This window comes from Schistocerca piceifrons, chromosome 8 (genome assembly GCF_021461385.2).
Source record: "Schistocerca piceifrons isolate TAMUIC-IGC-003096 chromosome 8, iqSchPice1.1, whole genome shotgun sequence".
NCBI lineage: Eukaryota > Metazoa > Arthropoda > Insecta > Orthoptera > Acrididae > Schistocerca > Schistocerca piceifrons.
Window position 1 is genome coordinate 343,458,493 of NC_060145.1, and position 24,551 is coordinate 343,483,043.

At 39.9% G+C, this 24,551-nt stretch overlaps 1 protein-coding gene across 1 annotated transcript in view; it reads left to right on the plus strand.

Annotated features, from left to right (window-relative positions):
- Positions 1–24,551, plus strand: part of LOC124712340 (DNA repair protein RAD50-like) — a 191,942-nt gene that overhangs the window by 84,783 nt on the left and 82,608 nt on the right. Inside the window, exons 15-16 of the mRNA XM_047242635.1 lie at positions 20,801–20,952; positions 22,631–22,833. Of these exons, the coding sequence (XP_047098591.1) occupies positions 20,801–20,952; positions 22,631–22,833 (355 nt within the window). The remainder of the gene's footprint in view (positions 1–20,800; positions 20,953–22,630; positions 22,834–24,551) is intronic.

Genomic DNA, 24,551 nt, shown 5'->3' on the forward strand with positions numbered 1-24,551 from the left:
TCAGTTTACTGTTGATGCTCAGAACATATTCTGAGCTCAAATATAAAGAGATACCTTAAACAGAATGGCCTCTCCAGTGCCATGGATTCTGAAAACATTGATCATGTGAAGCCCAACTTGCACTCTTCTCATATGATATACTGAAAGCTTTGGATCATGGCTCTCAGATATATGAAGTATTTCTTGATTACCGAAAAGCATTTGACTCAGTACCACATCTACACTTATTGCCAAAAGTACAATCACGTCAGATATCAAATGAAATTTGTGACTGAATTTATGACTTTTTGATAAGGAGGAGCAGTGTGATGTTTTGGACAGAGAATCATTATCAGATGTAAAAGTAACTTCGCATGTACCCCAGGGAAGGGTGTTGGGACCCATACTGTTTATGTAACTATGATCTTAACTACAATCTATTGTAAATCCCTCAAACAAAAACTGTGCTTAGTCCTTGCAAAAAGCGCAATTCACAACCATCTACAAGAATTAATGACCTTGCAAACAATTTTAATGGGAACCTCAGACTTTTTGCAGATGCTGCAGTCATTGACAATGCCTGAAAAAGCTGGATAAATATTCAGTAGGATCTTGATAAGATTTCAAAGTGGTGCAAAGTTTGCCAACTTGCTTTAAATATTCAAAAATATAAAATTGTGCACTTCACAAAACACAAAAGCATAGTATTCTATGACTATAATATCAATGAGTCAATATTGGAATCAGCCAGCTCATACAAATACCTGGGTGTAACAATTTGTAGGGATATGAAATGAAGTAATCACACAGGCTCAGTCACAGGTAAAGCAGCAGGTGGTAGACTTCAGTTTATTGGGAGAATACGGGGGAAGTTAAGTCAGTCTACAAAGAAGACTGCTTACAAATCACTTGTGCGACCATTTATAGAATATTGCTCAAGTGTGAGGGACCCATAACAAATAGGACTAACAGAAGATATTTAACGCATACAGAGAAGGGCAGCACGAATGGTCACAGGTTTGTTTGATCCATGGGAGAGTGCCAAAGAGATATTGAAGGAACTTAACTGGAAGACTCTTTAGAATAGATGTAAACTATCCAGAGAAAGTGCCAGGAGTTGTAGGGGTGAGCAGAGAGATGGACTCAGCAGAGAGATTCTGCAGTGGGCCCAAGGATTTGAGGAGAGACTGGAGATTCTGCTGGATTTCTGGAATGGGGTCACTGTGGCTAGGTTTGTAGGTGGATGTATCTGACAGCTGGCAGAGTCCTTCTGCCAAGTTTGACTACCTCTTGTTGTGCCCTGAAATGAAAAATGTCCTGCCCACTATCCTTCCCACTCATCCCACAGTGGTATTCTGCCATCCACTGAACCTACACAACAGACTCTTCCACCCCTACAGAACCCCTTCTCCCAGCCCCTTACCTCATGGTTTATATCCCTTTGAAAGACCTAATGTAAGACTGTCCCATACATCCTCCCACCACCACATACTCCAGTCCGATCACAAACATCACCTGTCCCATCAAAGGCAGGGTGACCTGTGAAACCTGTCATGTAATCTACAATCTGAGTTGCAACTACTGTGCTGTGTTCTATGTTGGCATGACAACCAACAAGCTGTCTGTCCGCATGAATGGCCACTGACAAACCATGGCCAAGAAACATGTGGACCACCCTGTTGTTGAGCCTGTTACCCAACATGACATCCTTCATTTCAGTGACTGTTTCGCAGCCTGTTCTGTAAGGATCATTCCCACCAGCACCAGCTATTCTGAATTGCACAGGTGGGAACTCTCCACGCAATATATCCTGTGTTCCCATAACCGCCCGGGCCTCAACCTTCATTAGTCATTAGTTCCCAACCATACAGCCCTTTCCCTGTTCCCATTCCAGCACACAGCCCTCATTCCACCAACGCACCCTGTCTTTTTACTTCTCTCCTTTTTGCAACTCCGCCCCCACCTTTCCCCTGCCCTCCATCTAACCTCCCAACTGCACCTAGCTGCCCTACCGTCTCTCCACCTCGTCTTTCCCCACCCCACCCTGCTATCCCTCCCCCTCCCTGCCCCAGCCTCCTGCTTACCACCACCCAGTTGCCACTCCCATCATGCACTTGTGCTATTGCTCACAGTGTGGCTTCAGCTGCCAGAGGTTGCAGTCATGTGTGTGTGAGTTGAATTTGCGTGTGAGTGTGTGCGTGTGCGTGTGCGTGGGCCTGGTACCAGGCCCAGACCAGAGCCCGGGTGTGTGCGGGTGCGCGTGTTGTGCCTATCTGCGACTCAGCATCTCCGCTATATGGTGAGTGGCAACTTTACTTTTCATAGTAATGTGAGGATTACATATTTTAAGCGATTGTGACATAATAAATTGTTACACAAATGTTGATGATGGTTGCATACTTCCAGTTGAAAATGTCATTTATCAAAAGATCCATGAAATTTTCAAAAGCAACACGAGCCGTAGTTTGCAAACAAATTAATACACTGACAGGAAAAAAAAATAAAAATAAAAATAAAAATAAAAAAAAAATAAAAAAAATCACGATACCAAAAAGGTATTGTGCGAGGTAAATGAAAGTTGTTTCTACATGCCGGCCGCGGTGACCGTGCGGTTCTGGCGTTGCAGTCCGGAACCGCGAGGCTGCTACGGTCGCAGGTTCGAATCCTGCCTCGGGCATGGGTGTGTGTGATGTCTTTAGGTTTAAGTAGTTCTAAGTTCTAGGGGACTTATGACCTAAGATGTTGAGTCCCATAGTGCTCAGAGCCATTTGAACCATTTTTTTGTTTCTACATCTGAAAGATGATTTCTATTCATATTTCGTGCCAGCCACATAAGAGTCGTGGTAATAGTGCCCCTATGAGGATGCAAATCAGGTTCACTTTAAATACACGCTGTAACGTTCATGAGCATTAGTTACTTTTGAGATTGGACATGCTTGGATGATGTTAGTCAAGAATGCATTTAAGACACAAGTATCGACACCTTGCTGAGTTTGAATGAGTCGCAAGAAGATCGGACTCTGGACATGGCAGTGCCAAGAAGGAAGACCTTCATGTTTGGCATGTGGCTCTGGAGTGTTGTACTGCATCTGCAGCAGTAATTTGAGCAGTAGCTGACACCACAGCAACACAACGAACTGTTACAAATTGTAATGTCAAGGAGAGCTCTGAGCCAGACGCCCATTAGCATGCATTCCACTGATTCCAGACCACCGCCATTTGTGACTTCAGTACTGTCAGGTAGGGGCACAGGTTAGGGCAGGGTGGAGGTCTGTTGTGTTTTATGATGAAAGCTGGTTCTGCCTCATTGCCAGTGATGGTTGTTTTTGTTGGTTAGGAGAAGGCCAATTGAGGGCCTACAGCCAACTTGTCGTTGTGCTAGACACACTGGACCTACACCAGGACTTACGGTCTGGGCTGCAATTTTCACATGACAGCAAGAGCAATCTCGTGGCTATCCACACATTCCAACAGCAAATTTATATGTCAGTCTGGTGATTCAACCAACTGCGTTGCCATTCGTGAAGAGCATTCTAGGGGATGTTTTCCAGCAGGATAATGCTCACCCACATACCCAAAAAGGTCTACAGTGTCAACAAGTTGTCTTGGCCTGCTGGAGCAACAGATCTGTATCCAGTTGGACACATATGGGACATCGTCAGACGCCAAGTGCAGATTTGTCCAGAATCAGCATTAACTGTCTCCATATTGACCGAACCATGCATGGAACTCCATCCCACAAACAGACATTTGGCACCTGTGTGACAAAATGCATTCAGGTTTGCATACTTGGGCTTAGCTTTCTGTCAGTTACGCCAGTTATGAATGTACCAGCATTTCGCATTTGCAATGGCCTTATCTCGTGCTTTCATTAATCTGTGATCTTGCAACATTAATGACTTAACTCTGTTACCCAGACAAATGTATTCCCAAAATTTCATTTCATTACTCTGCATTAATTATTGCTTGATATTGAAATTTTTTACCAGCATTGCAGTAACAAGATTCTGAAGATGCTGAGGATGCAGAGTCTGTTGCACTATCGGTTTAAAAGAGTATGCACAAATGATGACATCCAAAGGTGGATGCACAAATGATGACAACCAGAGGTTCATACAAATTTGTGTGTGTATGAAAAGAGCTATGCATAAAGCATATAACATCCACTGCTGTCATCCTTAGCAAAAAATCTGGCAGAGAACCCGAGAAAATTCTGGTCCTATGTAAAATCACTAAGTGGGTTTAAGGCTTCCATTCAGTCCCTTGTTGACTCATTTGGTGAGGCAGTTGAAGAGAGCAAAATGAAAGCAGAAGTTTTTAAATTCACATTCGAGAAATAATTCACACAGGAGAATTGTACAAAGATACCATCGTTTGACAGTAGGGCAGACTCTCATATATACAACATAGTAATATGCATCCCTGGCATAGAGAAACTACTGAAAGATTTGGAAGCAAATAAATCACTGGGTCGAGATGGAATCTTAATTCGGTTGCACAAAAAGTACTCTGTGGCTTTGGCCCCTTACCTAGTTTACATTTATCGCAAATCTCTTTCTCTCAGGAAAAAGTCCAAAGCGACTGGAAAAAAGTGCAGGTAACTCCTGTATATAAGAAGGGTAAAACTATGGGCCTGCAGAATTACAGACCATTATCCATAACTTTGGTTTGCTGCAGAATCCTTGAACATATTCTCACTTCAAATATATTAAATTTTCTTGAGACCGAGAAGTTTATCTCAACGAATCAGCATGGTTTTAGAAATCATCGCTTCTTCGAAACTCAGCTTACCCTTTCCTCACATGATGTACAGTGAACTGTGGATAAAGGACAACAGGCATATTCCATATTTCTAGATTTCTGGAAAGCATTTGACACAGTGCCCCGTTGCAGGTTATTGATGAGGGTAAGAGCATATTGAATAAGTTGACAGATATGCAAGTGACTTGAAAAATTTTTAAGTAATAGAACCTAGTATGTTATTCTCAACAGTGAGTGTTCAATGGAGAAGAGGGTATTGTCAGGAAATGGGATAGGACCACTGTTGTTCTCTATATATATAAAGGATCTAGAGGACAGAGAGGAAAGCAATCTGCAGTTGTTTGCTGATGGTGCTGTGGTGTATGTAAGATGTCGAAGTTGAGTGACTGTAGGAAGATAGAGATGAAGATAAACTTTCTAACTGGTGCGATGAATGGCAGCTAGCTCTAAATGTGGAAAAATGTGAGTTAATGCGAATGAGTAGGAAAAACAATCTGTAATGTTCATATGCAACATTGGTAGTGTACTGCTTGACACAGTTGTCATTTAAATATCTGGGTGTAACATCTCTAAGTGATATGAAATGGAACAAATATGTGAGGACTCTGGCAGGGAAGACGTGGAGTAAGGAGGTAAATGTAGGTGTAGAGATGTTAACCCTCTGCCAGGCACTTAAATGTGACTTGCAGAGTATCCGTGTAGACGTAGATATAGATGTCAGTCACAGAGACAGCACATCAATAAAGAAAAATTAAACAAACAAAAGTTATTTTGGAGGGCGACTGGAAAAAAATGAAGGAATGTGGAAACACAAACATTGCTAATAAGATGTTGTTGTTGTTGTCGTTGTTGTGGTCTTTAGTCCTGAGACTGGTTTGATGCAGCTTCCATGCTACTCTATCCTGTACAAGCTTCTTCATCTCCCAGTACTTACTGCAACCTACATCCTTCTGAATCTGCTTAGTGTATCCATCTCTTGGTCTCCCTCTACGATTTTTACCCTCCACGCTGCCCTTCAATACTAAATTGGTGATCCCTTGATGCCTCAGAACACGTCCTACCATCCGATCCCTTCTTCTAATCAAGTTGTGCTGCAAATTCTTCTCCCCAATTCTATTCAATACCTCCTCATTAGTTATGTGATCTACCCATCTAATCTTCAGCATTCGTCTGTAGCACCACATTTCGAAAGCTTCTATTCTCTTCTTGTCTAAACTATTTATCGTCCATGTTTCACTTCCATACATGGCTACACTCCATACAAATACTTTCAGAAGCGACTTCCTGACACTTAAATCTATACTTGATGTTAACAAATTTCTCTTCTTCAGAAACGCTTTCCTTGCCATTGCCAGTCTACATTTTATGTCCTCTCTACTTCGAACGTCATCAGTTATTTTGCTTCCCAAATAGCAAAACTCCTTTACTAATTTAAGTGTCTCATTTCCTAATTTAATTCCCTCAGCATCACCCGACTTAATTCGACTACATTCCATGATCCTCGTTTTGCTTTTGTTGATGTTCATCTTATATCCTCCTTTCAAGACACTGTCCATTCCGTTCAACTGCTCTTCCAAGTCCTTTGCTGTCTCTGACAGAATTACAATGTCATCGGCGAACCTCAAAGTTTTTATTTCTTCTCCATGGATTTTAATCCTACTCCGAATTTTTCTTTTGTTTTCTTTACTGCTTGCTCAATATACAGATTGAATAACATCAGGGAGAGGCTACAATCCTGTCTCACTCCCTTCCCTATCACTGCTTCCCTTTCATGTCCCTCGACTCTTATAACTGCCATCTGGTTTCTGTACAAATTGTAAATAGCCTTTTGCTCCCTGTATTTTACCCCTGCCACCTTTAGAATTTGAAAGAGGCTATTCCAGTCAACATTGTCAAAAGCTTTCTCTAAGTCTACAAACGCTAGAAATGTAGGTTTGCCTTTCCTTAGTCTTTCTTCTAAGATAGGTCGTAAGGTCAGTATTGCTTCACGTGTTCCAATATTTCTACGGAATCCAAACTGATCTTCCCCAAGGTCGGCTTCTACTAGTTTTTCCATTCGTCTGTAAAGAATTTGCGTTAGTATTTTGCAGCTGTGGCTTATTAAACTGATTGTTCAGTAATTTTCACATCTGTAAACACCTGCTTTCTTTGGGATTGGAATTATTATATTCTTGAAGTCTGAGGGTATTTCGCCTGTCTCATACATCTTGCTCACCAGATGGTAGAGTTTTGTCAGGACTGGCTCTCCCAAGGCCGTCAGTAGCTCTAATGGAATGTTGTCTTCTCCCGGGGCCTTGTTTCGACTCAGGTCTTTCAGTGCTCTGTCAAACTCTTCACGCAGTATCGTATCTCCCATTTCATCTTCATCTACATCCTCTTCCATTTCCATAATATTGTCCTCAAGTACATCGCCCTTGTATGGACCCTCTATATACTCCTTCCACCATTCTGCTTTCCCTTCCTTGCTTAGAACTGGGTTTCCATCTGAGCTCTAGATATTCATACAAGTGGTTCTCTTTTCTCCAAAGGTCTCTTTAATTTTCCTGTAGGCAATATCTATCTTACCCCTAGTGAGATAAGCCTCTACATCCTTACATTTGTCCTCTAGCCATCCCTGCTTAGCCATTTTGCACTTCCTGTCGATCTCATTTTTGAGACGTTTGTATTGCTTTTTGCCTGCTTCATTTACTGCATTTTTATATTTTCTCCTTTCATCAATTAAATTCAATATTTCTTCTGTTACCCAAGGATTTCTAGTAGCCCTTGTCTTTTTACCTACTTGATCCTCTGCTGCCTTCACTACTTCATCCCTCAGAGCTACCCATTCTTCTTCTATTGTATTTCTTTCCCCCATTTGTGACAATTGATTCCTTATGCTCTCCCTGAAACTCTGTACAACCTCTGGTTTAATCAGTTTGTCCAGGTCCCATCTCCTTAAATTCCCACCTTTCTGCAGTTTCTTCAGTTTTAATCTACAATTAATAACCAATAGATTGTGGTCAGAGTCCACATCTGTCCCTGGAAATGTCTTAGAATTTAATACCTGGTTCCTAAATCTCTGTCTTATCATTATATAATCTATCTGATACCTTCTAGTATTTCCAGGATTCTTCCATGTGTACAACCTTCTTTTATGATTCTTGAACCAAGTGTTAGCTATGATTAAGTTATGGTCTGTGCAAAATTCTACCAGACGGCTTCCTCTTTCATTTCTTTCCCCCAATCCATATTCACCTACTATGTTTCCTTCTCTCCCTTTTCCTACTCTCGAATTCCAGTCACCCATGACTATTAAATTTTCGTCTCCCTTCACTACCTGAATAATTTCTTTTATCTCATCATACATTTCATCAATTTCTTCATCATCTGCAGAGCTAGTTGGCTAATAAGATAAAAAGATAAAACAGCCAGGTTAATTGAGGAATTTAGAGTGAGCTCCCATAAGGTACATTACTCTCAACACATAAATGAGCAAATTAAGCAGCAAAAATATGTGTAACCTCCCAGTAAAGTATTGGTGCTGGGGAACAATAAAAGCTATTGTAATCCTCACTTTAGGTCCAACAAACATTTATTTACATGGGCAATGTTACACATTTGAATGTCCATTATTTCCATTTGCACATTCAGCAGAGGTGCTAAATCCCTTCTACCCTCAGAAACAGCAGTACAGTGGTGCTATATCCAGAGCATCTTCCATAGCCTCAGAGACTTATTTATCTGATAGTTCGACAATCTGTGAAATTAGATCACTATCCATGGGTTTTTCCAGGAATTCTTGGGCAGGGAGAATCACACAGCTGTCTTCTGTTGTCTGGGAGTAAAGAGTGGTGCGATCTAGTTGCGACAGTGGAATCCTTCACCAGGGAGGCCACTAACCGTAGTGTAGAAACTGGAGTCGGTTGTGCTATCAGTGCAGCAGCCCAAGTGTTGTAGGCATTCATCGCCACCTGGTGCCCCTGTTGTTCTCCCACAGCCCCACAGATCCACTTAGGTTCCATCCAAATGTATGTCCTCATACCACTCAACAGTGTGGCTGTGACTGCTTCATATTCAGGGGCTGGAAGCAACATCTATAACAGCTTTTTTATCGTACAGGTGGAGATGCTCTGCTGGGCTTTGGTCATTGACGGGTGCTGACAGGTAAGAACTTTGGATGGCAATTCGCATTGAAGCCAATTCAGAAGACCCTAATGATTTTGACATTTGAGTTTCAAGTGCAAAAACTAACCATTCTGTCAGTTTGTTTGAGGCTAGGTGCAAGGGGCATCGGGTAAGATTTTTAATTCCATTGTAGTTTCAAAATCATTTGAAATCATTAGTTCGTGAGTTGGGGTCTCCTGTCTGCCACAGCTTGCAGGATGCACACTCAATTTCAAATATCTGCTCCAAGGCTCCCACTGTGGCCGCGATTGCCGTGTCTTGGCGGTGTCTGGTGTACGAGAAGTGGAGAAGAGGTGACAGTAATTAACCGTACGGACCCCAAGGAAGATCCCATGTACTCGGTGTGGAGCTGTTCTCACATCTGTGTCGGCAAGAGCTGCAGAGAGAATAACTGCGGTGAGGTGAGATGGTGTGCCTGACAAACAGCACACTGTCGAACGACTCTGCAACTGTAAGATTGTCGTCCATACGTGCCCAGCAGATGTACTATTTGTTTCATCCTGGATATTTCCCATGGGATTGATGCTAAAATTGGAGCATGTGATGTTGCAGGAAGGACAGAGCCACCACCCAGCATCATTCATTGTCTTCCGTAAGGAGCAGTACACATTGGCTCACATGATTACTCAGATGTCAGATGCACACTTACATATAAATATCGATCTGTTATTTAGTGATTCTCTTATCGGCAGTGTTGCACAGGAGGCAGTTTCTTGTGACTGACACTGTGGTTAGCACATTGAACTCACATTGAGAAACAGCAGGTTTAAATCCTCATGGTTTTTTTTTGTGGTTTCCGTAAATCATCTTAGGAGAATGTCGGGATTTTTACTGATTCTCTTCTTCATCCTTGCTTTTTCTAGCATATGCTCTGCCTCTAGTGACCCCCTCAATGGCATTAAATCTTCATCATTATACCTTGTATGTAACAAAATTTGTCAGAACTGCGTAGACTGATTACTCTTCTAATCTTAACTTCAATTGAAACGTGCATCGTTGCTACTTGGGCCCATTATTGTAACAAGAGACTAACATAGCTTGATCACAGTCTTTTTTTAATCCTTACACTCTTCTGTTCTGCTACAAATGATTACTGTCAATATAGGTATGGATAAAGGAAGAGTTACTATTCACCAAATTCGAAGCACTGAGCAGGAGAGCAAAATATGTAAAACTTAACAAAAGGAGAGAGAGGCTGATGGGACACATCATGAGCCATGAAGGAGTAATTAATTTGATCGTTGAGGTAGGTGGAGGGGGGGGGGGGCTAAAAAAATAGTAGGAATCCAAGGCTTGCTTACAGTAAGCAGCTTCAAATGGGTCTAGATTTCACTATTTATTTATTGCAGTCATAAAACCTGCTCTCCTGTGTTCCAAAAGTAAATACATTAAAAATTCTCTACATAATGTTATACTTTTTTTTTAATTGTAATAATGCGATACTAAAATACTAATGTCTACAATGTGACGTAATAATAAGTATATATGTAAAGAAAACCTAAGTAGTTAAGGAAAATATAAAAAACCAAAGTGAGTAATGCTAGTCAATCTCTATTATATTGCTATCCAGTACTCCTTTGAGTTTTGCCTGCACTGAGTGGAAAGATAACCTACACTTGAGCTACCTCTTCATTTCCTACCTATATTGTACGTATCCGTGTGATGTGGAACACACAAACTTTTGTAATAGTAACTAATTGTACAAAAAACAAAGATGATGTGACTTACCAAACGAAAGTGCTGGCAGGTCGATAGACACACAAACATACACACAAAATTCAACCTTTCACAACCAACGGTTGCTTCATCAGGAAAGAGGGAAGGAGAGGGAAAGATGAAAGGATGTGGGTTTTAAGGGAGAGGGTAAGGAGTCATTCCAATCCCGGGAGCAAAGCTTTTGTCTGTGTATGTGCGATGGGTGTGTGTGTGTGTGTGTGTGTGTGTGTGTGTGTGTGTGTGTGTGTGTGTGTGTGCAAGTGTATACCTGTCCTTTTTTCCCCCTAAGGTAAGTCTTTCCGCTCCCGGGATTGGAATGACTCCTTACCCTCTCCCTTAAAACCCACATCCTTTCGTCTTTCCCTCTCCTTCCCTCTTTCCTAATGAAGCAACCGTTGGTTGCGAAAGCTTGAATTTTGTGTGTATGTTTGTGTTTGTTTGTGTGTCTATCGACCTGCCAGCACTTTTGTTTGGTAAGTCACATCATCTTTGTTTTTAGATATATTTTTCCCACGTGGAATGTTTCCCTCTATTATATTCATAACTAATTGTTCAATTGTTTAATGACTCGCCAAAAATGTCAAGTTATCACAGTTATTTGTAAATATCATGTTACTAATAACTAATTATTGGTATTAAAACTAAATTACAATTGACATACTCTTGTTAACAGACCCCAAACACCGATCAAACAGTGTTTTTGTGCTGATTGCACTAGTTATGCAGAGCAGGAGAGATTTAAACAGGATTCACTAGTGTGGTGATCTGTATCTACATCTACATCTGTGCTCCACAAGCCACCATATGTTGCATGGCAGAGGGTACTTGTACCATTGCTAATTATTCCCTTTCCTGTCCCACATGCAACTGTAGGGAAGGAAAAATGACTGTTTATGTGCTCCAGAACCAGCCCTAACTTATCTTATCTTGCGATCATCATGTAAGGTGTATGTTGACACAAGATGTATGTTGATGATAGTAGAATTGTTCTGCTGTCTGCCGCAAATGTTGGTTCGTTAAGCATTCTCGATAGAGCATCATCTCCTTTCCTTCCAGCCATTGTCATTTGTGTTACAGAATGTTGCCAAGATACAAGCTTATTGATCGAACCTACCGGTAATAATCTAGCAGCGCATCTCTGAATGGCTTTGTATCTTTCTTTAATCTGAGCTAATGAGGATCCCAAAGACTCGAGCAATACTCAAGAATAAGCTGAACTAGTGTTCTGTGTGCAGTCTCCTTTATAGATGAGCTCCACTTCCCAAGAAATCTCCCAATAAACAGAAGTTGACCATTCACTTTACCTTCAACTGACCTTATGTGCTTGTTCCATTTCATATTGCTGTGCAACATTTGACAAAGATATTTAATTAGTGTGACTGTGTCGAGCAACACACCACTAATATTATATTCAAACATTACAGGATTGTTTTTCCCCACTTACCTTTTTTTACATTCAGAGCAAGTTGCAGTTCATCATGCCAAAAACAAAATCAGTCTGTCATCTTGTTTTCTCCTCCATTCGTTCGTTGACAACACTTCAGTGAATGAAATATTTTACTCTCACTGAATTGATGAATATTGGACATCTACAAAATGAATAAGTTCCTTAATTTTAGCATGTGCTCAGGCTGGTTCCCACTGACTTAAATACACAGATGGAATCAGAGTTTGAGATACACCAGAAAATAATAAATTGTGTTCAGCAGTGTTTCCTGCAGATATTCATTAGCACAAATCTTTTCCACATCCTACTAGGTGGATACCGGGCTAGTCCCCACGTCCCGCCTCAGTTACACAACTCGCAGACATTTGAAACACATTCACACTATTTCCCGATTTACACTAGACGCAGACAGCTGGGGTACACTACTTCCATCCCTGGGGGTATCGGGTGGCGGCAGGAAAGGCATCCGGCCATCCCTTAAAATTAACCATGCCAATTTTGTACTTAACCCTGCCGACCCTGTGCACAATGCGGGATAAAGGCAGTAGCAGAAGAAGAAGAAGAAGAAGAAGATTAATTAGCACAAGTCATTTGGTATCATGGGGTCTGTCTTTATGGTAGAGTGCTTCTGCCTCCCTCCACTGCATAGTCGGCTGCTGTGGCCAAGCGGTTCTAGGCATTTCAGTCCAGAACCGCGCTGCTGCTACGGCCGCAGGTTCGAATCCTGCCTCAGGCATGGATGTGTGTGATGTCCTTAGGTTAGTTAGGTTTAAGTAGTTCTAAGTCTAGTGGATTGATGACCTCAGGTTTAAGTAGTTCTAAGTCTAGTGGATTGATGACCTCAGATGTTAAGTCCCATAGTGCTTAGTCATTTGAACCTCCACCACATAGCACTGAAGAGGAGTCCAACTGTTGAACTTGACAGGTGTCAAACTATAGCATTTTGTTTCATCCTATCGGTTGACCATGAAATTTTTTATTCAGTGCATTTGTTGCAACATGTTAAGAATTAGTTGGACAGCCATTATGTTTGAACCATATGCATTGTCACTTGCCCAGTGCTGTTTCTTCTAGAAAAATGGGTGACATATTTGTGAAAATGGTGGGCATGCATTTTTATATTTAATGTACCTGGAATAAAGTAATTTCCCACAATGTAATTTCCTGCAATGCCACACCATACATCGTTTACTGTCATTGCTGTTATACATGACATCAGTGGGAATTTCCTGCTACCTAGTAATACACACTAAGTAAATTTACACGACTGTAGTTAGCAAACATTTCAAAGATGTAGCACTGTCTCTCAGGTATTGCAAAGTGAAGTGTCAATGTTCTTTGTGACATTTGAAATTACGATTTCAAATGTGTAAAGGAAGGAGAAAGGAATGGAATTTATGTTGATGCAACCTGTAGGTTTGATCAATAAGCCTGGCTGACGCCACATTCCATGGTGATAAGCCTTACGCCATGATATGGAATGTGTCACTGACTGAAAGGCTTCATGTGCTCTGTTAGTTACTGTTAGATTCTTCATCCTTTGTTTGACATTCGAGCTGATCATTTGCACCATTGTCCTGATAGCGCTGTAAATGCATGGCACGCTGGACACAAGCAATTGGGGTATATATGTGTTATAAAACCACACAGTTTGGACAGCATTTGTTTGTCATTCACCATAAACTTCTCCTCAGTGGTGTACACACCTGCAACCATGATACACTGAAGCAGATATCACTTGACAGCATGATGGATACACAGCACATTTTGTGCTAGCTCTGCAGTGCAAATAAGGAAATAGCCAGAAGGCTTGGAACAGCAACTGTCCCTGGCACTAGAATAGTGGATTCTAGCTGGTTTGCCTTGTAATTTTAGCACATTCCTCAAAAAAAAATTTTTTTTTTGTAGTTTTTAATATGATCGTTAACAAATGTCATACAACAATCCTGATATTTCAAGAGCTTTCAGATGCTATTGGAAATAGTATACCATTTTATTTAACAATATTATGTGCACCCTTCTTTATTTCTGATCTAATTAAGCATTAGAACCAATGTTCAGGGATACAGATTTATAATTATTCCAAACAATAATTAATAGATGGCCAATATTCTGTGTCCAGTTGTGATAAAACTGTTTAATTGTCAGGATGTCAGTAGTCCAATTTAAAATAGAGCAGACTGCAGGGAACATCATCCTGATACAGGAAAACTAAGGCTTAACATCGCCGTGACAAATGAAGACCACAGTGACTGCCTAGACTTGCTTTGAAATGGCCATGGCCAATTCTGTGCCCCATCCTTGTCCAGTCTCGGCTTTTACTCCATTTTTAATGCCTTTGATTAACATTTAAGCTGCGTGAACAGCATCACAGGTAATTTCATTCTGTTACTTCATTACAATCAGGACTGAATTTGTCTACTTATCGTTGGCCAGCTCTGTTTCTCTGTTGGACATTGTGTGTCAATAATTTCTACTGACTCATCATCAACGATAAATTAAACACAGCCTTCTTGCCTTTTTTGTGGCTCCTGAAAACCCTGTAACTACAATCACATACACTGAAATTTTGCAGTATCAGCAAAGGGCCATTAAGAGCAAACTGAGGGGAATTTTGGTGCTATAGAAGTTCACTTGGGACATATTTGATCATCTATGTCATTGGCTTGTCTTAGAAACCAGCACCTTTCACTGTTTTCCCACCTGTAGCAATATTTAACAAGAAAGACCATTGCAATAATATATAACCTCGGCCCAATATGAAAGAGTGGACACATGATCTGGTGGCTCAGGATACAGAGGGTGTAGAGAAATTTACACAGTGTTGAGGCAGGGGCTTCAGTGAATGTGTTAGATTTATAGAGAAATTGTAATCTGATACTGTAAATCGCGTTTCTAATTAGTCTTCTCATCAAGTGTTTTCCCAGTTGCCAGCCAATAGGATAATTAATGTTTTGGAGACTAGCCATTTAGAAGAATATAGGGCCTAGGAAACCAGCCATTTATGCAGTTGTTTAAAGTGTTAATGGAACATATGTAATTGATCTATCTCCAAGCACAATACATACTGCTTCAAGATTTATTTGTCATTTTTACTTTAGTTCTTTGAAAGATTACAAATTTTTAAATAATGGTGGCAGAAAGTATAATTATCCTCCAAAAAAAAGTAAGAAATGAGTTATTGAGCAATTTCTTCCACTTGAGCTTCCAAAATTTCTTGTTCACTCAACATAGGGGTATATTTGTTGCAGAACTACAGCAAACTGTGACACTCACACACTAAATTACGTTAGTGTGATCATATTGACTAAGCCATAAGTCCACTAATGTTTCTTTTGAAATAATTCTAGAAATTGACAACAGAATGCAACACCAGTCAAGGGACAGAGAGTGGGACGTACGTAGATTGTTCTCACATGAAGTGATAAATGGCTCGCATGCAGAGAAAATTCAGCCCAGTCTTTTTAACACAAAGTATTGGCCTGAGCTATGCTGCGGCTTTGTCTCCCAAGCACTATTGACATTTTTACGCATCCCATTTCAGGGACCCTCACACTGCTGCAGACGAGTCACTTCCATACTCCAGTGAATAAAAACGTTTTCAAGTATTTATCATGCAACATTGTTTGGTATCATTTGCAATAAGCCTAGTTTTGATACCTTGAACCATTTATCAAATATGATGATTGTTATGACGAGATGATTTCCAATGTGGAGGGCCCGAATTGGGTGCACTGTGTGCAGTTATCCGCCAGATATAAAAACCAATAACTCGAGAACTAATTGAGATATTGTTCTATTCTCAGTTTTAACTAAAACTTCAATACGTCATATATATTTCATAACAGCAATGTATGAGCGCACACAAAGTCTTTGCGTTTTTGCCTCTACAAACTCTTTAAAAATTTCATGCCATGCCTTACTTAATTTGATGCAGTGAAGTAACTAAGACAATAATGCAATGAAATTCAGTCCTTTATCGAATTGAGATATTAGATTATAAGATGTGCAAAAATCAATATCCCCCACACACACCGAATAGTCTCTCAGCACAGACAGCACCATTAGACAAGCAGTATAGTGACAACAAAGCCGCACTCAGCATTGAATGCAGAGAGTGTGTCTGTAGCAGACAAAGAATTAATGGGATATTTTATTTCAATTAAGAACAAAGTGTCCAGTACCTGTGGTCTAGGGGTAGCGTCTTTGATTCATAATCAAAACGTCTTCAGTCCCGGGTTCGATCCCCGCCACTGCCTAAATTTTGATAAATAATCAGCATTGGCGGCCGAAGACTTCCGGCATAAGAAGTCAGCCTTATTCTGCCAACGGCCTTGTGAAAGAGGGCGGAGGAGCGGATAGAGGTTCAGGGCACTCTCTTGTCCTACGGGTGGGAAATTGCCCCTAAAGGCGGAAGAATCAGCAATGATCAACGACATGAGGATGCAGAAGGCAATGGAAACCACTGCATTAAATACACGTAATGTGTATTCACAGGACATGTGGCCTGTAATTGAAGAAGTGTCATGATGATCTCTCCTTTGGCAAAAGATTCCGGAATAGTCCCCCATTCGGATATTCGGGAGGGGACTGCCAAGGGGGAGGTTACCATGAGAAAAAGATTGAATAATCAACGAAAGGATAACTTTCTACCAGTCGGGGCGTGGAATGTCAGAAGCTTGAACGTGGTAGGGAAACTAGAAAATCTGAAAAGGGAAATGCAAAGGCTCAATCTAGATATAGTAGGGGTCAGTGAAGTGAAGTGGAAGGAAGACAAGGATTTCTGGTCAGATGAGTATCGGGTAATATCAACAGCAGCAGAAAATGGTATAACAGGTGTAGGATTCGTTATGAATAGGAAGGTAGGGCAGAGGGTGTGTTACTGTGAACAGTTCAGTGACCGGGTTGTTCTAATCAGAATCGACAGCAGACCAACACCGACAACGATAGTTCAGGTATACATGCCGACGTCACAAGCTGAAGATGAACAGATAGAGAAAGTGTATGAGGATATCGAAAGGGTAATGGAGTATGTAAAGGGGGACGAAAATCTAATAGTCGTGGGCGACTGGAATGCAGTTGTAGGGGAAGGAGTAGAAGAAAAGGTTACAGGAGAATATGGGCTTGGGACAAGGAATGAAAGAGAAGAAAGACTAATTGAGTTCTGTAACAAGTTTCAGCTAGTAATAGCGAATACCCTGTTCAAGAATCACAAGAGGAGGAGGTATACTTGGAAAAGGCCGGGAGATACGGGAAGATTTCAATTAGATTACATCATGGTCAGACAGAGATTCCGAAATCAGATACTGGATTGTAAGGCGTACCCAGGAACAGATATAGACTCAGATCACAATATAGTAGTGATGAAGAGTAGGCTGAAGTTCAAGACATTAGTCAGGAAGAATCAATACGCAAAGAAGTGGGATACGGAAGTACTAAGGAATGACGAGATATGTTTGAAGTTCTCTAACGCTACAGATACAGCAATAAGGAATAGCGCAGTAGGCAGTACAGTTGAAGAGGAATGCACATCTCTAAAAAGGGCCATCACAGAAGTTGGGAAGGAAAACATAGGTACAAAGAAGGTAGCTTCAGTTGATTGATGAAAGGAGGAAGTACTAACGTGTTCCGGGAAAATCAGAAATACAGAAATACAAGTCGCTGAGGAATGAAATAAATAGGAAGTGCAGGGAAGCTAAGATGAAATGGCTGCAGGAAAAATGTGAAGACATCGAAAAAGATATGATTGTCGGAAGGACAGACTCAGCATACAGGAAAGTCAAAACAACCTTTGGTGACATTAAAAGCAACGGTGGTAACATTAAGAGTGCAACGGGAATTCCACTGTTAAATGCAGAGGAGAGAGCAGATAGGTGGAAAGAATACATTGAAAGCCTCTATGAGGGTGAAGATTTGTCTGATGTGATAGAAGAAGAAACAGGAGTCGATTTAGAAGAGATAGGGGATCCAGTATTAGAATCGGAATTTAAAAGAGCTTTGGACGACTTACGGTCAAATAAGGCAGAAGGGATAGATAACATTCCATCAGAATTTCTAAAATCATTGGGGGAAGTGGCAACAAAACGACTGTTCACGTTGGTGTGTAGAATATGAGAGTCTGGCGATATACCATCTGACTTTCGGAAAGGCATCATCCACACAATTCCGAAGACGGTAAGAGCTGACAAGTGTAAGAATTATCGCACAATCAGCTTAACAGCTCATGCATCGAAGCTGCTTACAAGAATAATATACAGAAGAATAGAAAAGAAAATTGAGAATACGCTAGGTGACGATCAGTTTGGCTTTAGGAAAAGTAAAGGGATGAGAGAGGCAATTCTGACGTTACGGCTAATAATGGAAGCAAGGCTAAAGAAAAATCAAGACACTTTCATAGGATTTGTTGACCTGGAAAAAGCATTTGACAATATAAAATGGTGCAAGCTGTTCGAGATTCTGAAAAAAGTAGGGGTAAGCTATAGGGAGAGACGGGTCATATACAATATGCACAACAACCAAGAGGGAATAATAAGAGTGGACGATCAAGAACGAAGTGCTCGTATTAAGAAGGGTGTAAGACAATGCTGTAGCCTTTCGCCCCTACTCTTCAATCTGTACATCGAGGTAGCAATGATGGAAATAAAAGAAAGGTTCAGGAGTGGAATTAAAATACAAGATGAAAGGATATCAATGATACGATTCGCTGATGACATTGCTATCCTGAGTGAAAGTGAAGAAGAATTAAATGATCTGCTGAATGGAATGAACAGTCTAATGAGTACACAGTATGGTTTGAGAGTAAATTGGAGAAAGACGAAGGTAAGAGAAGTAGTAGAAATGAGAACAGCGAGAAACTTAACATCAGGATTGATGGTCACGAAGTCAATGAAGTTAAGGAATTCTGCTACCTAGGCAGTAAAATAACCAATGACGGACGGAGCAAGGAGGACATCAAAAGCTGACTCGCTATGGCAAAAAAGGCATTTCTGGCCAAGAGAAGTCTACTAATATCAAATACCGGCCTTAATTTGAGGAAGAAATTTCTGAGGATGTACGTCTGGTGTACAGCATTGTATGGTAGTGAAACATGGACTGTGGGAAAACCGGAACAGAAGAGAATCGAAGAATTTGAGATGTGGTGCTATAGACGAATGTTGAAAATTAGGTGGACTGATAAGGTAAGGAATGAGGAGGTTCTACGCAGAATCGGAGAGGAAAGGAATATGTGGAAAACACTGGTAAGGAGAAGGGACAGGATGATAGGACATCTGCTGAGACATGAGGGAATGACTTCCATGGTACTAGAGGGAGCTGTAGAGGGCAAAAACTGTAGAGGAAGACAGAGATTGGAATACGTCAAGCAAATAATTGAGGACGTAGGTTGCAAGTGCTACTCTGAGATGAAGAGGTTAGCACAGGAAAGGAATTCGTGGCGGGCCGTATCAAACCAGTCAGTAGACTGATGACCAACATGTTGCTTTATACAGATCAAGAACAATAGAAGATAAAATTTGCAGATAGTATTTTGACAGAAATTTTCATCAAATTTCTTGAGACACTGCTTGCTGCAAGTGATGATCTAATGTTCAATTATTGAACATTATTCTGTTCCAAATTTTCTTTGTTTTAAATAAGCAGGAACAGGAAACAATCATTGTATTTGATAGCCAAATTTGGAGTTATTTTTTTGACAATTTCAGTGCTTTTTCTTTTTAAAGGATTTTGTTGTTGTTTTTCCCTTTGTTTTTACAAATTCAGTGTTTATTTTTCCCCCTACCTGTTCTTTTTCTTGCCAATTTCGCCCCTTTTTTTCCCTCCAAATTCATATACCAAATAAGGTGTTATTTTTACCCATTTCGGCATTATTTTCTGCTAATTTTAATGTTATTTTTTCCACAATCGGAGCAATTTTGTTGCTAAATTCATTGTTTTTGCCAGTTTCTGTGTGTTTTTTGCAGTCTTCATTTTTATTTTTGCCCAATTTGATATTTTTTACCAAATTGGTATAATTTTTTAGGATGTTGGTACTAATTCTTGCCAGTTTCTGTGATTTTGCCTGATTTGACATTAGTTTTTTTCCAGATTCAATGTGGGGTTTTTCCCCATATTCAGTGTTACATTTTTTTCCTAATTTCATCTTACTTTTTTCCATATTCAGTATTTCTTTTGCCAAATTCAGTCTAATTTTTTCCAGATTCGGTGCTTTTCCCCAAATTCACTGTTTTTGCCAATTATAGTCTTTTTTACCCATTTTGATGTGTTTATTATTAAATTCGTTGTTTTTATTACCAAATTAGGTATGTGTATTGCCAAATTCAGTGTTTTTTTGCCAATTTCGGTATTACTTTTTTGTTGATTTCAGTGCTGTTTTTGGCATTGCATCATAGTTATGTGGGAGGTGAAGTGTCATTTTCAGATTATACGAGAACCTCAGTCTTGAGGAAAAAGAATAACATAATGCAGTTTCAACATTCAGTTCTTATCGGTTATGAATATTGGTAAGCTATTGTCCTCCAATTTTTTATTTTTCATACAGGAAAGGGGCAAATTGTCGATTTCAGAAGAAAACACCAATTGGGTGTTATTTTTCGCGTTACCGTTTTTGCAAGATTTTCCCATCTCTATAAATAAGTCATGGATATCAAATTAGGAGTGCTTTTAATTTTTGCAGAAACTATACCCATTTCATGTATGAAGTACCACCTGCAACAACGTATTTTTCTGCATTTACAGCTGAGTAATAAAGTCAGTGAAGTCCCAGCACGCCTTCAGGACAATAAGAAAGAACTAGAAAATAAGCTAAAGGAATATGATAAACTTTTGCAAATGAAACCTGCTTATGAAAGAACTGATATCATGCGCACCAAGGAGATACCAGAAATGAAGTAAGCACCAGTTTCATGCTTTCACCTTCATATATTCAGAATGTATGTTAAATATTGACAGATATTAAAATATAGTCACGTAGTTTGTAGTTGCACTAAATAACTACAGATTTAGAATGGAATATTTGAAATCTAGAATTACCAAAACCATTTTCTTATCTTGCCACAAATTGACTTTGTAGAAAATATGAGTAGACGTTAAAGGGAAGATGAGCAGTTATCATAATAATAGAAAATTGTGCATTGCCATAAATGCACAAGAAGGCACACCACATTTTCAGTAAATATTGTGCTACCAGGTGTACCGGTATGAAATGAGTGTTAAGATACAAATGCGTCGATACGGAACATTTGTTGTGAACGAGCCTTAATTTTTTTTTTTGGTGTGACATCTGTCAAAGATATTTAGTATACATCAAGTCATGGAACAAACAACATCATGTTTTCATCGTGTTAACAATATCGAATTTTGTATCTGAAAGTGATGATTTGTGAAAAGCATTAATTTTTTGTCTTCATTTGGAAAAAAGTGCTGCAGAGTCCCATCAAATGCTTGTCAAGGCATATGGCAATCATGTTCTATCAAAAGCAACATGCAAAAGATGGTTTCAATGGTTCAGAAATAATTATTTTGATGTAAGAAATGAAGAACGTGGAAGACCACCAAAAAAATTCGAAGATGCTGAAGTGCAAGCAATATTGGATGACGATGATACTTTGAGTCAGAAGCAAATGGCAGCAATGCTAAATGTTGCACAACAAACAATTTCTGACCGTTTGAAAGCTATGTGAAAGATCCAAAAGTGTGGAAAATGGGTGCCACATGAATTGAACGAAATACAGATGGAAAACCGAAAAACCATTTGTCAAATTTTGCTTCAGAGACCTGAAAGAAAACCAATTTTGCACCGAATTGTTACTGGTGATGAAAAATGGATTTATTCTAAGAATCCTAAATGGGAAAAATCATGGGTTAATTCGGGACAACCATCAACATCGACTGCAAAACCAGATCGATTCGGCAAGAAGACAATGCTCTGTTTGGTGGGATCAGAAAGGTGTGATGTATCCTGAGCTTCTAAAACCCAGTGAAACTGTGAATACTAATCACTACAGACAACAGATGATCAATTTGAAGTATGCATTGATCAAAAAAAGACAAAAGACCAGAATGGGCTAGAAGACATGGCAAAGTATTTTTTTTACATGACAATGCACCTGCACACAAAGCAAAACTGGTTCAGGATACAATCAAAACACTTGGCTGGGAGCTGCTACCCCACCTGCCGTATTCATCAGACTTGGTCCCTTCTGACTACCATTTGTTTTCATCAATGGGACACGCAATGGCTGAGGAACACTTCCTACGAAGAAGTTGAAAATTGGGTGTCTGATTGGTTTGCTTCAAAAGACAAACATTTCTATTGGCGTGGTGTCCACAAATTGCCTGAAAGGTGGTCAAAATCTATAGAAAGCAATGGTCAGTACTTTGAATAAAATGATTTTACTTTTCAATTCAAAATTAGTGTTTCATTTTCTCAAAAAAAAAACGCTCATTTCATACCGGTACACCTGGTAAACACATGTCTGCTTGTGAAATTCTATTGGATTTAAACAGTAAATTGATAACTTTACTGGTTATTATTCATCTTACAATAGTGTATTTCCGTGTTTTCAGAGAGTCACTTCATCAAACAGAAGAGGCTTTAGATGCAGCTCGGAAACAGATTAAAGATTTGAAGGAGCAGTTACTGGGTCCAAAAGCAAAGGAGCAGATGGCAAAGGATATCCAAGGAGATGTAGTCCGCATTGATCAGTTGCAGACAGAACTGCGCCGCATAGACAAAGAAATTCAGGAGCTGCAGTCTAAGATGCCCACAGGTTGATAAAATATTATTGGACCTCTTCCAACAGTCAATTTCCTATAAAACCAGTCTTTTATTTTAAGAATCTGCCATCTTCAACTGCCCATACACTGATGAGCCAAAACATTATGACCTCCTGCTTAATAGTCAATTGGTTCACATTTAAATGCGGTGCAGTAGTGATTCTGCATGGTGTGGATTCCTACAATTCCTTGATAAGGTTCCAGGTGAATGTGGCACTAGATATATACACGCAGATCAGCCTTTTTCTCTAAATTATGGGTCATTGGTGCATGAGCTCAGGGCTAATGCCCAAAAGTGTCCCATATATGTTCTGTCAGATTCAGATTGAGCAAATCTAGTGACCAAGACATCAAAGTGAATACACTGTCATGCTCCTCAAACCACTGTAGCATATTTCTGATCTAGCAACACAGAGAGTTATCTTACTGGAAGATACCACAGCCCTTGTGGAAGATATTAAACATGAAGCAATGCAGGTGGTCCATATAATGTTTTCGTGGTCCCCAGCTGTGATGGTCCTTTCGATTACTACCACATCCCCTGTGGGATCCCAAGTGAATATCTTCCATAGCATAATACTGCCCTACCGGTTGCATCTGTAGAGTGGTACACATTTCGAGCAAACTTTCACCTGGATGAATGTGCATGAATACAAGTTCATCATGCAAGTGTAACAATAAACGTGAGTCTTCCAACCAGGTTACACATTTCCATTGATCCACGTTCCAGTCTTGATGATACCATGCCCACTGCCATTGTAATTGAAGATGTCGTTTGGTCTATTAGGAAACACACAGGAGTTTTCTGCTGCAGAGCCCAATGTTCAACAATGTGCACTGAACTGTATGCTCTGTACCTACACCAGCATTTTACTCTCTTTGTCAAATCTGTCACATATTGCTGCCTTTCCTGCTTTACAGAGTAGGCAAGCTCCCTTCACACTGCTTCAGACACTTTCCATACCTGACACAAGATGTGCAGGATGGGAGGAGAGCATGACAGGGAGTAGGTAACTGTAAATGAATATTACACATGCTGCATAGATATCACTGAAAATGATTTGGGCCTGCCTACATAATCAACTGAAACACAGATGTCCATTAACCAATATTAAAGGTATTTAAAATTTCTGCATTAAACTACTAGAACATACATATATCACAGTACATATTTCATTTTATTGATATGAAACATAATCATTTGCATGCTGTGTAACAACGTCACAATTTTAGTTTGCTTTCTAGATAGAAAGTCTTTTTATTATTCAAGTTACTGAGGCATGGCTTCTATTGCGTCGTTTTATGTCTGATTTTCGCTTACGCCAGGAAGTATTATCTGTTAGCACATTTCTGAGGTTCACTTTGATTTCCAGCACTACACATTTCTCGAAGTGGAATATGATGCAATATAGCGCCACTAGCGTTTCTTTACATACTTATGGCTCAACATCTTTGTGTGTGTGTGTGTGTGTGTGTGTGTGTGTGTGTGTGTGTGTGTGTGTATATTATTGTGAACTTAATGGCTTGATTTGGTTTTCACTTGATCTAAAAATTTTCTCTTCATTTGTGGTTTGTCATCATTTTAGTGATGTTAGTGGGCACTTATTTAATATATAATTGAAATAAAGGAGAAGTATGAAAGTCCATCTAAGTGGAAAGTATTGTAGAAAAAGGAGAGGTGGCAATGATGAGTAAATGTAGTGAACCGTGA